This window comes from Pantherophis guttatus, chromosome 1 (genome assembly GCF_059756535.1).
Source record: "Pantherophis guttatus breed Tessera chromosome 1, ASM5975653v1, whole genome shotgun sequence".
Taxonomy (NCBI): Eukaryota; Metazoa; Chordata; class Lepidosauria; order Squamata; family Colubridae; genus Pantherophis; species Pantherophis guttatus.
This window is the reverse complement of record NC_142063.1, coordinates 1,297,506-1,314,947: the sequence shown is the minus strand read 5'-3', so window position 1 is coordinate 1,314,947 and position 17,442 is coordinate 1,297,506. Positions and strand designations below refer to the sequence as shown.

The 17,442-nt window shown below is 44.6% G+C and overlaps 1 protein-coding gene across 1 annotated transcript; it reads right to left on the bottom strand.

Moving 5' to 3' along the window:
* Positions 1-11,118: 11,118 nt before the first annotated feature.
* On the bottom strand, positions 11,119-17,227 carry LOC148116225 (vomeronasal type-2 receptor 26-like). The gene is made up of 2 exons (XM_087883512.1): positions 17,221-17,227; positions 11,119-12,023 (listed from the first exon to the last, which is right to left on the bottom strand). Exons 1-2 carry the CDS (start codon positions 17,225-17,227, stop codon positions 11,119-11,121), a joined length of 912 nt encoding a protein of 303 aa, XP_087739638.1.
* Positions 17,228-17,442: the final 215 nt, after the last annotated feature.

Genomic DNA, 17,442 nt, shown 5'->3' with positions numbered 1-17,442 from the left:
TTCTGCCTGAAGCGTCAACAGTCCTAGTGGGCATATTTGCAGAAGCATCTCAGTTCCCCACAGGATGTAGCCTAGATGAGGATGAGGATGATGTTACCCATCATGTCTGACCTTTGGTGATTGTATGGGCCAAGTCTCTCCACATCTTCCAATCTTCCACTACTTTTTAAAAAGATATTAAACTCAGTTGGTTTTAACTTTGGTTTGTGTTTCTATGGCTTAGCATGCTGTGTGACCCTCCTCGTGTCTTTAGTTTGCAATGTGTTGTCCTGAACAGCTTGTTGTGTCCAAGCAACCTCTGTCAACTTTAGCACACAGAACTGGATTCAACCTAGTCCAGTTAAAATTCATCAGATGTTTTTATTTCAAAGGCTAAAGAACGGATCTCTTTGGCCAGTGAAGTCACAAATCAGGGCAGGCCCTGTGTGGAAAAGAAATCCTTAGAGGAGTAGGGGAGTGTTAGCAAAACAGAAACAAAGAAGGAATGTTTGCTAATTGGCATATTAAAAGGAACTTAACCCTTGGAACAAAAGTAAAAAATAACAACAAAAAGGTTATTTCAACATTTAAACAAGAAGAAAAAAGTCAAGGAAACAATTGATCCATTAATGGGAGAAAATGACAAGAAGGGGACAAGCAAACACACAATTTGGCATCAAAGGCTAAACCTTGGACCTCTCCTGGACAGTAGAATAACAAACCAGGACAGGAAATTCCTTCACATGGCCCCACTTGGTCAGATCTTGTTCCCACATTCTGCTTTCCTTGACTTCCAGCTAGAGAAAGTCATTGGGGTCGTACCCTGATGTGGTAGAAATTATTTAATCATTCCTAAAATGCATGACTCATTTTCAAGACTTTGGGCCAAAGTCAACATTTAAAAATAGCCTAGTATCACAAGAGCAAGATCGTACAAGGAAGTTTGAATTTTGAAAAGTGGCAGTGACATATTTGTACGTAGATACCATCCTGATAAAACTCAGCTGAAGAAGCTGTGATACAAATGCCCAATGCAAAAAGAGAAAATTTTGTAGGGGAAGTAGTTAAAATTTTAATGTTATTCTGGATTGCACAGATCTCCAGAAAGGAAACTCTTCTACATTCTCAGATACATACAAATTCCCTAATATGAGGGCCATCACACAACGATAGAAGCCACGGTGTCTCATGTGTGGATTTCAGCCAATTAATCCAATTTCTTCTCATTCAGCTTCTTCCCTTTTTGAGGAAAATCCAGTTCAACAACAGTGCTGGTGATGAAATCTCCTTCTCAGAAAATGGACTGGGATCTGCTCGTTATGATCTTCTCAACTGGGTTTTCCTCCCCAATCTATCTTTTGTCCACATGAAGGTTGGGCAAATAGATCCCAGGTCTCCCCCAGGCCAGGATTTCAACATTAACTCCAAGGCAATTGTCTGGTCAAGAAAGGTGAGCGGGAAGATCAAATAAATTCAACAAAAGACTCATTTTTTTCTGGGGATTCAACATACCCTCCTCCTTACTAGAAAACAGGTTACTGAATCAAAACTTTGGCAACTATTTTGTAACAAAACTACTTTGCATGTAACATATTTTAGGTCTGATTTGTGCCAGATCAAAAAAGGTTGAGATTATTCTCAACTTCTGCTTGAAACCCAGGATGCATTTAAAGCACCCAACAGTGGTTTCCATGGATTATTCCTCTTCAGTTGGATGCCCATAGTGTCTTGCTTTAGAAAAGCTACAGCTCAACTCACAAGCCTTCTTTGCATGCCAAACCCCAGTTCCAATCTCCAGCATCCATTGGTGGTTTGGAATGGAACTGGCCTTACTCTCCCTGTGCCTTTTCCAGGTTTCCGCTAGACCCCAGTTAACCATTACTTTTGAAAACCTTCTGATGATGAATATAGAAATGTACAAATGAATCAATGAAGCATGTCCATTGCTTATGCCATCTCAGCCTTTCCTCTCTTCTCTCGTAGAAGGTGCCCTTTGCCAGGTGTGGCATGAAGAGGTGCCAGGCAGGAGAGAAGAGAAGCGTTCCAAAGGACCAGCAGGTTTGCTGCTACCAATGTGACCTTTGTCCAGAAGGGACCATTTCTAATCAGACAGGTAGAGCACACTTCTAATGTAGATCTTCCAGGATCTAGAAAGCCATTCAGTAGAAACAAATATCAATTTTGTTGTTATTTTTTGTAAATTTACATCCTTCAAAATATTCATGATTTTCAGCAGAACCTGAAAATCTGAACCTGACACTTGATTTCAGATGCAGCTCGCTGTGACCCCTGCCCAGAAGACCAATATCCCAACAAGGACAAGGACCACTGTATTGCCAAGAAGATCCACTTCCTTGCCTATCAAGAGACCCTGGGATACACTTTAGTTTCTCTAGCACTTTCTCTCTCTATGATCACACTGGCAGTTCTGGCAATTTTTTGTAAACATCATGACACACCCATCGTCAAGGCCAACAACCGAGATCTCACCTACATCCTCCTGGTCTCCCTCCTGCTTTGCTTCCTTTGCTCCTTCCTCTTCATCGGTCAACCTGGGAAGTTCACCTGTCTCTTCCGACAAACTGCTTTTGCTATTCTCTTTTCCCTTGCGGTTTCCTCTGTGTTGGCAAAAACTGTCATGGTGGTTCTGGCCTTCATGGCCACCAAACCAGGGAACAGGGCAAGGAAACTTTTAGGAAAACCACTGACCAACTCCATTGTCATAGCCTGTCCCCTGGTCCAAGCAGTTCTTTGTGCCACATGGCTGGTAACTTCTCCCCCATTTCCCAACATGGACTTCCATTCCTTGGTAGGAGAGGCCATCTTGGAATGTAATGAAGGCTCAGCTTGGATGTTTTATGCTGTCCTTGCCTACTTGGGTTTCCTGGCCATTGTCAGTTTCTCTGTGGCCTTTCTGGCTAGGAAATTGCCCGACAGCTTTAATGAAGCCAAGTTCATTACTTTCAGCATGCTGGTCTTTTGCAGTGTTTGGATCTCATTCCTCCCCACCTACCTTAGCATCAAAGGGAAGTCCATGGTGGCCGTGGAGATCTTCTCCATCTTGGCCTCTGGGGCTGGTCTCTTGGCTTGTATCTTTTTCCCCAAATGCTTCATTATCCTATTCAGACCCCACCTCAATTGTAGAGAAAATATGATAAGAAACAAAAATCTCTAATTACTGCAGTTCTTGAGAATTTTTATTTCGATTTTTGGACTTTTTTATTTTATCAGATTTCTCAAAAATATGAAATGAGGGAAGGACTTTTCCATGAAATAATCAACTGAGGTGAACCATTACAAAGCATCCACTAATGTGGAACAATCGCTCACCTTTTCCCATTTCCCACCTGGAACAATTGAGTCTTTAACAGAAGGTAGATGAATGTTGGATCATAATAGAGCAGAGAAATGAGTGAAACAATCACGAGGCGTGCACTGGTTGCAGGAGCACAATGAATAAACTGTTGGGAGGAATGAACATCGATGAACAATTCAGCATAGTTAAGGAGAGCCCTGGAAAGTTATGGATGGAGGAAACTGAGGGGAGCCTCCCAAGAGAACCTGAAAGAAGAAAGAGCAATTATTTTGCGGTGCACAGATTTGGTGGAAGCAATGGTGGCCTGCAGGGAGGGAAAGGTATGCTGAGTAGTTTCTCTAAAACCAATAAAATTGAGAGCAAGGTCTTAAACACCAAATGCATTCCAGAATAATTCTGTTTTTAATAGCTTGCGGGACATGAGAAGCAGATCCAATTTCTCAGGCAAAGCTGACAATGGCCTGAAAGGTGGGGTGGAGGGGGGGACTATATAAATATTTTAAATAAATAGACAAAATAAATGCTCCAGAGAACAGGGGCAGCAGCTTAAAAGGATCCAATCCTTGAGTGGGAGCTGAGAGTCGAAGGGGACCCCCATATCACACACCATAACAGTGCAATCTCATGCAGGGCCAAAGCGGGAAAGTCCCCAGTTCTGAGTGGACCAATCATCCACAATTACTTAGGTTTGATAGGATTCAAACTGAGATTGTTCCTCCCCATCCAACAGCCTTCAAGAGCTAGGACAAAAAATTGGCTGCCTTGCTTCGTCAGTCAATGCTTGTAGAACTGAATATCCTCAACCTACAGTTAACATCTGAGCTAGAACTGAGAAGGCCTCACTGGGCCACCTAAAAAACCAGCAGTTTGGGTTCAATCTCTCCCAACCAACCAACATTGATTGGAACCAACTTCAGAGAAAGGAGAGAAGCACATAACACATTGCTGCCACTCAGCCGCCCTGAGTCTTCGGAGAGGGGCGGCATATAAATTGAATAAATTAAATTAAATTATCCCAGCCAATCAAAGGTTTACCAAGGGTGATAGTATCCTTCCCACACCAGCTGACAATGCTGAACACATATAGTACGGAGGGTGGAGGTCCATTCCCCAAGCTTGTGGGTTGGTTCCCAAATGTTTCATTCCAGTGAAGATGTGAAGATGTTACCTCGCCTGGTAATGAAACATTCGTAAACCAACCCACAAGGTCGGAGAACGAACCTCCACCCCAGGGGTGAAATTCAAAAATTTTCCCTACCGGTTCTGTGGGCGTGGCTTGGTGGGCATGGCAGGGGAAGGATACTGCAAAATCTCCATTCCCACCCCACTCTGGGGCCAACCAGAAGTGGCATTTGCTGGTTCTCCGAACTGCTCAAAATTTTCGCTACTGGTTCTCCAGAACCTACTAGAACCTGCTGGATTTCACCCCTGCTCCACCCTCATCCTATGCCCGAGCTACAGATATTCACCACCTTTGCAAACGCATCTTGTTTCCCAAGACAACACAAAAGACTAACTTTGCTGGCTCCAACTAGTTGCTAGACAACACTCCTGCAAAGTTTAAATGATTGATTGATTGATTGATTGATTGATTGATTGATTGATTGATTGATTTTATACTGCCACCTATTTGCCCATGGCGACTCAAGGTGGCTTATAGAATATAAAACCTCATTTAAAACAATAAAACGAATAAAAAGAATCAAATAAATTAATATAATAAAATAAAATCACCCCCTCCCCCGGTCCTGGTGACAGCATTCACACTAGCCATTTAATGGGCTTCCTCCCGCTCTGGGTTCCCCAGGCCAGTTGGCAGAACCAGGTCTTCAACGCCTTCCAGAAGAGTATTAGAGTGGGGTCCATTCTCTGGGGGGGGGGTTATTTTTCATAGAGAGGGAGCAACCTCGGAGAAGTTATGAGTCTTCAGAGAAGGAGCCTCCCAACTGGTTCCAACTTGGTTCCAAGGCCACCGTGTCCTGAGAATGAAGTGTTATCTGCCTGGCACTTCAGCATTCTCAAACCACTTTCTGGCATCATATTGGCTGCCAGTGGACTGGTCAGGGGGGTTGGGTTTGGGGAAACAGGAGAATTGCTTTGTGTGGGACCTTCAGTTTCCTCCTGACTTTACTGCAACCACTTTCTCTCAGTGAAAGTTCTTTTGAATCAACTCAATGGAGTCAGGAGTTTTGCTTTCCTGAGGGACCAGCTGGGGCAGGTCCTTACAGTGGTATTTGCCCAATGGTTCCCCAATTTCTACACAGAACTACACCAAGTTGACCCTAGGCCTTCTAGGGCTCTCCACCACATGTCATGATCAACACAATTGATGACTTTCCTGCAGATGTGGATATTCTTTTGATATTCTTGATGTTTTCCCATGAGCATCGATTTGCAATAACGTCACAGGTGCCATGACCCATTCTGAAGCCAGCTTGAACATCTGGTAATTCCATTTCAATGGCCAACGCCAGACATTATTTTATGTTCTTAAGGCGCCTCTTGCTAGTGTGAAGGATCAGGATAGGAATTGCAGCAATCCTTGCACCTTTTTTTGGCACTGGAATGGACGCTGATTTGATACTTCAAAGAAAAACAAGAAAGTCCAGTTGCCTCTTGAAAAAAAAAGCTTTCGGAATATCATGTGGACTGAATATTAAGGCGTCTTCCCTTGTCCCTGCAATTCTTTATTCTGTCAGATTATTATGAGGCGAGATAGATGGGTCTTCATTAATGAAATTATTAGAAAAGTTCAATCTTGGGTAGACAGGAAGGAAGACAACATTGTATGACATATGTTTCATGATCTTTCAATAATGCTTAGGGTTAGGGAGAGAACCAAACTTACAACTCCCCACAGAGCCGAGCCCACAGGTCCAACTTCTCATCTCCCACCACCCCAGAGTAAAAGTGCAAGCAGACCAGGGTCTCCTATCCCCAACTTCCCTAGGTGGCCCAGTAAGGTACCCTACTTGATGACAAGAACTCCTCATAGATGAGGAGGAGGATGCTCAATGGGGCATCTATCATCTCGTTGGTCCACTACAAATGCAGGATTTGTCTGGTAGGGTAATGGTTGGATATTATGCTTGTCACTCAAGAAAAGGCAACCCTTCCTGGCTCAAACCACAAAGGGTGAGGATTGAAGAACAGTGTAGAGCAGAATGGAGCATCTGAGAGAAGCTCTGGATCCTGTCTTTAGGAAACCCTCTATCGGTCAAAGTGATTGGATTTGAATTGCATTTAAAATATTGATGACCCACTTAAATAAGAGTTAGTGTCAACATCCAGCTTGAGTATCCAAATGAAAATCCAGGACCATTTCGTTTCTGAAATGCTTACTGTTTATTGAATACATTGCAGAGTAACGTTGAAGCAAAACTAACTCAGCGATCCTCAGACATCAGTTCATAGTATTAAACAAAGATTTTCCCAGCCAAACCCCCTGGCTTCCACTTTGGGAGCCCCAGCCCTGTGGAATGAACTGCCCCCAGAAATGCGTAAGATCTCCGATCTCCGTGTATTTCGCTGTGCCCTCAAAACCTTGTTGTTCCGCCAGGCCGGGCTATCAATGTAAAGATTTTAATTGGTTTTAAATATGGGATTTTAAATTTGGAGGTTTTATAATTGAGCCAATTATTTAATAATTTTAATTATTTTTAAATTTTGTCTGTCTTTGTGCTTTTAATCAGGCTGTACACCGCCCTGAGTCCTTTGGGAGAAGGGCGGTATAGAAATAAAATTAATAAATAAATAATAAATAAATAAACAACACTTGGATGGAATAAGTGGTTTATATATACCAACATAAGATCGCTCAGATTCGAGGGGGGCTGGACTCCGACTGGGCGGGGTCGATCGGGGAGGGGACAAATGGTCTGGTGTTTTGGGAAGAGTTTGATCCTGTTACTCCCGAGGAAGTGGACAGGATCATGGGGAAGCTGAGTGCCACCACATGTGTGCTGGACCTGTGTCCCTCCTGGCTTGTTTATTCAGCCCGGGAGGTTACATGTGGCTGTATCCAGGCAATAATTATGGCTTCTTTGGGTGAGGGGCACTTTCCAGCTGCCTTGAAGGAGGCGGTGGTGAGACCCCTCCTCAAGAAGCCTATCCTGGATCTGGCTACTTTGAACAACTTTCGCCTTGTTTCCAACCTTCGCTTTATGGCGAAGGTTGTTGAGAGTGTGGTGGCACACCAACTCTCGTTGGTCCTAGATGAAACATCATATCTGGACCCATACCAGTCGGGTTTCAGGCCCTGGTACAGCACAGAGATGGCATTGGTCGCACTGGTGGATGATCTCTGGAGGGCTTGGGACAAGGGATATTCCTCTGTCCTGGTCCTATTAGACCTTTCGGCGGCTTTTGATACCATCGACCATGGTATCTTACTGTGGCACCTTGAGGGGTTGGGAGTGGGAGCCACCGTTCTTCAGTGGTTCACCTCCTACCTCTCAGGGTGTGCGCAAGTGGTGTTGGCAGGGGGACAGAGGTCGGCCTCAAGGTCCCTCACATGTGGGGTGCCTCAGGGGTCAGTCCTCTCGCCCCTCTTGTTCAACATCTATATGAAGCCGCTGGGGGAGATCATCCATGGTCTCGGGGTGAGGTATCATCAGTACGCTGATGATACCCAACTTTTTATATCCACCCCAAACCAGCCCAGTGATGCCCTCGACGTGATGTCCCGGTGCCTGGAAGCGGTGCGGCTCTGGATGGGGAGGAACAGGCTTCAACTCAACCCCGCCAAGACTGAGTGGCTGTGAGTACTGGCATCTCGTTTCCAAGGAAATATTCCATCGTTGGTCATAGGGGGTGAGGTGTTGCCCCCTGTTGAAAGGGCGCACAATTTAGGCGTCCTCCTGGATTCACGGTTGACTTTGGAAGATCATGTTGCGAACGTGACCAGGGGGGCATTTGCACAGATTCATCTGGTGCACCAATTGTGCCCCTATCTGGACCGTGATGACCTCCGTACAGTCACTCATACACTTGTGACCTCCCGGATCGACTACTGCAATGCTCTCTACATGGGGCTGCCCCTGAAGACCATTCGGAGGTTTCAGCTGGTGCAGAATGTGGCCGCGTGGGTTGTGATGGGAGTGTCCCAACACTCTCATGTTACACCCCTCCTGCGCAACCTGCATTGGTTACCGGTTGCCCTCCGGGTAAGATTCAAGGTGCTGGTTATCACCTATAAAGCCCTACATAGCTTAGATCCAGGGTACCTGACGGACCATCTGCGGCCAGCGACAGCTCCCCATCGTGTTCCCATGGTGTGTTCCCACAGGGAGGGCCTCCTTGGAGTGCCATCAGCCAGGCAGTGTCGACTGGCGACTCCTAGAGAATGGGCTTTCTCTGTGGGCGCACTTACTTTATGGAATCAACTCCCCCTGGAGCTCCGGGTGGCCCCTGACCTGCACTCCTTCTGCCGTGACCTTAAGACATGGTTATTTCGCCAGGCTGGATGGGACTGAAGGGTTTTTTTAAGGGGAATTTTAAAAGTTTTAACATCTAAATATTGATTTATTTGCTTGTTATTGCTGTGAGCCACCCTGAGTCGTTGTCGGAGAGAGGGCAGCATATAAGCTTAATAAATAAATAAATAAATATGGCAGGTGATGAAATTAGACACTAACTTCTCCCATAGAACTTAAAAGTTGGCAGGAGAATCAAGGTATTGGGCTAATTTAAACTCTATAGGAAGGTCATCTAACAAGGAGTTGGAATCAGGAAAGTTTGTCTGCTGTGTTTGCCTTGGGAAGGAGGTCTTCAGAACTGCGAACTGGTGTCCCACCACCCATGGTAAACCTCTGGACTGGCTGGGGTAACAGGAATGGGTACATGGGTGTTATGTGGTTCTCTCCATTCTCTGAAGCTCTTTCCATTCAGTGTTAGTTGGAGGGGAGACGTTGAGCTCAAACGTTTGATTTTCAAGGTTTCTCAGTGAGTCCTTCTCATTTAGAAGATGTAGAAGATATAGAATAACAGAGTTGGAAGGGACCTTGGAGGTCTTTCAGGGCCAAGTATTCAACCATTGGTTGACCAAGCAATGCTGTCCAGTTTATGTCCTAGTACCTGAAGCCTCTTGAATGGGGAGGAACAGTCTCCATTTTAATCCTAGTAGAATCAAGCAGCTGTGGATGATTGGCCCTCCCAGTGGTGGGGACATTGGATTTTTGGTCTTGCATGACATTGCCCTGGCTTGCTTAGGACTGCTGTGAAATCTGGGTGTCTCCCTGGACTCTAAGCTCCTCCTCCAAAAGCAGATGGTAGTGATGGTAGTTTTTTTGTAAAGCTTTGATTTGTTCAAAAGGACGGAATTGAGCTGCAGAGGCTCTGAATGCCCAAAGATCAACAAAGAAGATGGAGGCAAGAAGAAAGGTTGGAAGCAGGAAGTCTCTATTATTGGGATGAGACCAGGAATGGAACTGGATCCAGCATAAATTCACCCTTGAGAGAGATCTTGTTCCTGCATCTCTCAAGGAGGCTGTGGCTAGCCTTCTCCTCAAGAAACTGATCCCATCATACTGGCCAATTTCACCCAGGATGCATTATGCCTTCTTGTTTTATTTATTAATCAATTTGTTGTACTCCACTGAGTGTCCCTGTTAACTGGGAGTCTTATCAACATTATCAATAAGAATTTCAAAAAGTTGTTATTTCGTCCTTAGAACATTTTTGAATGGTAGGACTGGGAACATGTCTCAGAGCTACACCTCTACCCACACCTTCCCCCCACTCTCTACACCCCCTCCCCAATTTAACGAAGGAGGTGTTTTCTCTTTTGAGTGGCAGTTCTAACATCCAATTCATAAGACTGAATTCTTCTAGACAGCCACTGGAACAGAGGGAAAATGGTTCATTCAATTTCTCTTTGAAACAAAGCTATCTTGGTATTTGATATATTATTTTTCAAATACATACTCGTAACAATGATGTATATCTATCTATGTAACAATTCTTGGAAATATATTCGAGTCCTTAAACAACATACTATCATCTGCATATAGAGGAACAAGACATTTGTCTTCTCAAATAACCAATTTTTAAAGCATTTTCTGATCTCTTATCTGTAATTTCATTAAACAAATCAGGGAGCATCATATAACAATGTCTTCCTCCCTTTAATTAAATATATGAATTATTTAATTATTTCAAGAAAAAACAAGTCATGATGTATTCATCTATCTATCTATCTATCTATCTATCTATCTATCTATCTATCATCTATCTATCTATCTATCTATCTATCTATCTATCTATCTATCTATCTATCTATCTCTATCATCCATCCATCCATCCATTCTTCTCCACAATAGTAAGACAGAATAAACAATGTATGAAAAGCAGGGCAGGAAACTATCAATAATATTACTGATCACATGATTTTATTTATGAAAAGATATTTTTCTCAATTAACAGAAATTAAACAGTGTGGTTCATATAAACTCTATATCTTTGTAGAAATCTATTGAAACAAAAAAGCTTAAAAACACCAGAAGTGAACACAACAAAACACATTTTTACACCCAATCAGATTAAAATAAAAGAGAGGGCAACATCTATGTTGGAAAGGAATAACAACATCTTTACATTATTATTGTTTATTTCCAAGTTGGTCATGGGGTCTCCCTGGGGAGAACTGGCATTAATGAAAAATAAAAGGCTAGGCATTTATTGCTGATTGATAGAAACTTTGTGATTAGTACATCACTTGATTTCCAATTATTTAATGAAAAAGCACTTCCCTCATTTCATCAAACACATTGATTAAAAAAATCAAACACTAAAATGTCAAAATTAAACATACATCCTCACACACATCAAAGATTCTTATGCTTCATTATATTCTCTCTACAATTCAGATTGGGCCTAAATAAAATAATGTAGCATTTGGGGAAAAAGATGCAAGCCAAGAGACCAGCCCCAGAGGCCAAGATGGAGAAGATCTCCACGGCCACCATGGACTTCCCTTTGGTGCTCAGGTAGGTGGGGAGGAAGGAGATCCAAACACTGCAAAAGACCAGCATGCTAAAAGTAATGAACTTGGCTTCATTAAAGCTGTTGGGCAACTTCCTAGCCAGAAAGGCCACCGTGAAACTGATGAGAGCCAGGAAACCCAGATAGGCCAGGACAGCATAAAACATCAAAGCTGAGCCTTCATTACATTCCAAGATGGCCTCTCCTACCAAGGAATGAAAGTCCAAGTTGGGAAATGGGGGAGAGGTTACCAGCCAGATGGTGCAAATAACTGCTTGGACCAGGGGACAGGCTAAGACAATGGAATTGGTCAGTGGTTTTCCTAAGAGGTTCCTTGCCCTGTTCCCAGGCTTGGTGGCCATGAAGGCCAGAACCACCATGACAGTTTTTGCCAAGACAGAGGAAACTGCAAGAGAAAAGAAAACGGCAAAGGCAGATTGTCGAAAAAGACAGGTGAGGTTCCCTGGTTGACCTATGAAGAGGAAGGAGCAGAGGAAGCAGAGCAGGAGGGAGACCAGGAGGATGTACGTGAGATCTCGGTTGTTGGCCTTGACAATCGGTGTATCGTGATGCTTAAGGAAAACCACCAGGACTGCAGATGTGGTCACATAGAAAAAAAGAGTGAGAGATGTTAATGAGTATCCCAGGTCGTCTTGATAGGAAAGGAAGTGGAGCTTCTTGGCAATGCAGTGGTCCTTTTCCTTGTTGGGATATTGATCTTCTGGGCAAGGATCACAGAGAGCTGCATCTGAAATCAAGAGTCAGTGTGAATTTCATGATGAATTAACAAAGACAAATCATCCATCGATATTGACAATGCTGGGAATAAATTAGCCAGAAAAACAGATCTGTTCTCTTGCTCAACTTCTCTGCTTTATTCTGCAAATCCAGACATTCAATCTTTTTCCTTAGTAGGAAACCTATAAATTTTGCCACGAAACAACCTGATAAGGTTGTTGAGAGTGTGGTTGCGCGACAGCTACCCCAGTACCTGGATGAAGTGGCGTATCTAGATCCGTTCCAGTCGGGCTTCAGGCCTGGGTACAGCACGGAAACGGCATTGGTCGCGTTGGTTGATGATCTCTGGAGGGCTCGGGACAGGGGTTGTTCCTCTGTCCTGGTCCTGTTAGACCTCTCAGCGGCTTTTGATACCATCGACCATGGTATCATGCTGCACCGGTTGGAGGGGTTGGGGGTGGGAGGCACCGTTTTACGGTGGTTCTCCTCCTTTCTCTCTGACCGGTCGCAGTCTGTGTTGACAGGGGGGCAGAGATCGACCCCGAGGCCCCTTATATGCGGGGTGCCGCAGGGATCGGTCCTCTCGCCCCTTCTGTTCAACATTTATGTGAAGCCGCTGGGCGAGATCATCCGTGGTTTCGGGGTGAAGTACCATCTGTACGCTGACGACACCCAGCTGTACATCTCCACCCCGAACCACCCCAACGATGCCCTTGAAGTGATGTCCCAGTGCCTGGAGGCCGTACGGATCTGGATGGGGAGAAACGGGCTCAGACTCAACCCATCCAAGACCGAGTGGCTGTGGTTTCCGACGTCCCGATATAGTCAGCTGACGCCATCGCTGGCTATTGGGGGCGAATCACTGGCCCCCACGGAAAGGGCTCGCAACTTGGGCGTCCTCCTGGATTCACGGCTGTCTTTAGAAGAACACCTGACGGCCGTGACCGGGAGGATTTTTCATCAGGTTCGCCTGATTCGCCAGTTGCGTCCCTTTCTAGATCGGGACTCGTTACGCACAGTCACTCATGCCCTCGTCACCTCTCGTCTGGACTATTGTAACGCTCTCTACATGGGGCTCCCCTTGAGGTGCACCCGGAGGCTCCAACTGGCGCAGAGTGCGGCCGCGCGGGTGGTTATGGGAGCAACATGGAGCTCCCATGTAACACCTCTCCTGCGCGAGCTGCACTGGCTCCCGGTGGTCTTCCGGGTGCGCTTCAAGGTGTTGGTTACCACCTTTAAAGCGCTCCATGGCTTAGGACCTGGTTACTTACGGGACCGCCTACTACCATTAACAGCCTCCCACCGACCAGTACGCTCCCACAGAGAGGGGCTCCTCCAGGTGCCGTCGGCCAAACAATGTCGGCTGTCGGCCCCCAGGGGGAGAGCCTTCTCTGTGGGGGCCCCGACGATCTGGAATGAGCTCCCCCCAGAGATACGGAGGATTCCGGATCTGCGCACCTTCCGCCGCGAGTTGAAGACGCTTTTATTTCATCAAGCCGGCCTCGCCTAATTCTTCTCCCTTTAAACTGTAAATTTTAAATTTTTAAATGTATTTTAAAATTATGGGTTTTTAATCAGTATTAATTTCAGCCAAATTTATTTAATTCATTTTACTTGATCTTAAATTTTGTATATTTATGTGTTTTATCTCATGGCTGTGCACCGCCCTGAGTCCTTCGGGAGTAGGGCGGTATAGAAATTCAAATTAAATAAATAAATAAAATAAAATAATAAATTGTTGGGGAGCAGGAAAAGTGGCCTCTGGGTAGCACAGCTTAGATTCATGAACTGAGAGGGTCTGCTGAATATATGAATATATTGAATCATATAAAGCCTCCTATCAAAACTGATGCCAAAATTAATATTGACTTTCTTGAAGATCTACCCTTGACGTGTGCTGTACCTGTCTGATTAGAAATGGTCCCTTCTGGACAAGGGTCACATTGGTAGCAGCAAACTTCCTTGCCTTCTGGAACGCTCTTCCTCTCTCCTGCATGGCACCTCTTCATGCCACACCTGGCAAAGGGCACCTTCTGGAAGAGAAATATTTGAGATGGCCTAAGTAATAAACATGCTTCATTTGTCTATTTCTACATTTCTGTTTCTATTTCCATCTTTCCCGCCGCCTTGAAAGAGGCTGTGTTGAGGCCCCTCCTCAAGAAGCCCTCCTTGGACTGGCTGTTTTAGCAAATTACCATCCAGTCTCCAACCTCCGCTTTGTGGTGAAGGTTGTTGAGAGTGTAGTGGCGCGACAGTTCCCCCAGTTCCTGGATGAAGCGGTCTATCTCGATCCGTTCCAGTCGGGCTTCAGACCTAGGCACAGCACAGAAACGGCATTGGTCGCATTGGTTGATGATCTCTGGAGGGCTCAGGACAGGGGTTGCTCCTCTCTCCTGGTCCTGTTAGATCTCTCAGCGGCTTTTGATACCATCGACCATGGTATCATGCTGCGCCGGTTGGAGGGATTAGGGGTGGGGGGGCACCGTGTTGCAGCAGTTCTCTTCCTTCCTCTCTGCCTGATCGCAGTTTGTGTTCATGGGGGGGGCAGAGGTCGACCCCGAGGTGCCTTGTATGTGGGGTGCTGCAGGGGTCAGTCGTCTCGCCCCTTCTGTTCAACATTTATGTGAAGCCGCTGGGTGAGATCATCTGTGGTTCGGGGTGAAGTACCATCAGTACACTGATGACACTCAGCTGTACATCTCCACCCTGGACCACCCCAACGATGCCCTTGAAGTGATGTCCCAGTGCCTGGAGGCCATACGGATCTGGATGGGGAGAAACAGGCTCAAGCTCAACCCATCCAAGACTGAGTAGCTGTGGCTTCCGGTGTCCCGATATAGTCAGTTGGTGCCATCTCTGACTATTAGGGGCGAGTCGTTGGCCCCCACGGAGAGGGCTCGCAACTTGGGTGTCCTCCTGATGCATGGTTGTCTTTAGAAGAACATGTGATGGCCGTGGTCAGGGGAGCTTTTTATCAGGCTCGCCTGATTCGCCAGTTGCGTTCCTTTCTGGATCGGGACTCCTTGCGCACAGTCACTCATGCCCTCTGGAACGAGCTCCCTCCAGAGATACGGACGATTCCGGATTTATGTACTTTCCGTCGGGCCCTCAAAACCTTTTTATTTCATCAAGCCAGGCTGGCCTAATCTCTCCAATTGTGTAATTTTAATTTGGGTTTTAAATGGGGGATTTTAACTGTCGGGCCAAATTGTTTAATATATTTTTAAACTGTTTTGAAATTTTGTAGTTTGTGTGTTTTATCTTTTTGGCTGTTCACCGCCCTGAGTCCTTCGGGAGAAGGTCAGTATATAACTTTAAATATTAAATTAAATTAAATTTAGAATGTCTTCAAAAGAGATGGTTTACCAGGGCCTACGAGAGGGATAAGCTCCAGGGGGAGTCAGGCCAGTGGCAATCCTGACCCTACAGAATAGATGCTGGAGATTGGAACTGAGACCTCAAAATACAAACGAAGGCTTGTGAGATGGAGCTACAGCTTTTTGAAAAGAAAGAATTGTGGGGATCCAACTGAATGGTCCATGGAAATCATTTTTGCTTTAATGGGCTCCTGGGTTCCAAGCAGGAGTTCTTCCCAATCTTACCCCATCTTGGACTTTTCAGAAGTCAAATTGTAAATGTGTTAAACTCAAAAGCAGGTTTTTCATCAAACCCCTGAATTTTTTTCTGACTGAATAGATCTATTTCCTGGTTAAAAGGGGGGTATGCATCCCCTGGAGTGAATTAATCCTTTGCTGAATTTATAAATTTTCCTTCCAACTCACCTTTGTGGCCCAGATGATCGCATCAGAGTTAATGGTGAAATCTTGTCCTGGGGAAGCCGTGGACTCTATTTGTCCAACTTTGATGGTGACAAAAGATTGATTGGGGAGGAAAAGCCAGTTGAGAAGATCGTAACGAGAAGAAACCAATCCACTTTCTGAGAAGGAGACTTCCTCCCCAGCACTGTTGTTGAACTTGACGTTCCTCAGATAGGGAAGAAGCTGAAAGAAAAGACAGCAGGATTAATTGGCTGAACACCACACATGAGACATCCTGGTTTCTATCATAATGTGATGGCCATCAGCCTAGGAGATGGGTCTATACCTGAGAAGCTAAAAGAATTCCCTCGATGGAGATCTAAGCAATCAGAAGTAACATCAGATATTCATCTCCATCCCCAAAATGATGACACATTCTCTTTATCATTGGACATTTGAATCATGGCTTCTTCAATGGCATAATAAAATAATAATATGACACAAAATGGCATAATAAAAAATGCGGTGGAGTCACAAACAATTCTAAGCCACAGTAACATTGAAATGTATTGATTATCTTTTTATAGAGTGGATTCAGGCTACTGACTGAGAGAAAGTGAGGAGGTTCTACAAAAATTATTTTTAATAATTGCTATCTTAATCTCTTCTTAGATAGATCGATAGCACACAGATATTTAAACAGTAATTCAAGAAACACATATAGATAGTTTCCTATCTAGAGATCTGTTGCCCAGTCACTGAGATTACGATATTTTATATTTAATATGATATATTTAATATTTGATGAGAAGAGTCCTCCATTCCTCTAACCGCAATAAAATACCTTATGCCACCAGATTCCAAATTTTGGGCTTAGACAATTTAGAACTATGCCAACTTCAGTCTGACCTAAGCATAGTACATAAAATTATCTGCCACAATGTCTTTACTGTCAATGACTACTTCAGCTTCAACCACAACAATACATTAGAAAATAATAGATACAAACTCAAGGTAAATCGTTCCAAAGTCGATGGCAGAAAATGTGACTTCAGCAACAGAGTGATCAATGCCAGGAATGCACTACCTGACTCTGTAGTTTCTTCCCCAAACCCCCCAAACTTTAACCTTAGACTGTCTCCTGTTGACCTCACCCCATTCCTAAGTGGTCTCTAAGGGGCGTGCATTAGTGCATCAGCGTGCCTACTGTCCCTGTCCTAATATTCCTTTTTACTTACTCTTTTCATGTCTTCAAATTATGCTTATACTTTTACCTGTTATCTTATATATGCTTGACAAATAAATTTATGATTATGATTACCTGCCATGACTGAATATTTGAGATCCTCTTTCTGAGCCTCATTGTGGTTGGTTGTCCTCCAGATCTATATATTGCACGCAATGCATGTCCCACAGCATAAACAGCATTGTAGATATTGTAACTTTCACCTTCCATGCTTGTTTCAAATAAAAAAGATGGTAGATTCTGTAAATTCTCCTTTCCTGTACATGGTTTTACCCTCTTTGGAAGGATCCTTCCTGGTTTGTCCATCATGCAGCCAAACAACTTTTCCCAACATGGAGGGAGAAAGAGGTCCCCTTGTGGCTTCAAGGGATCTAAAGACAGAAGGAAACGACTGAATTCTGAGACATCCCCACTGTGGGGCCTAA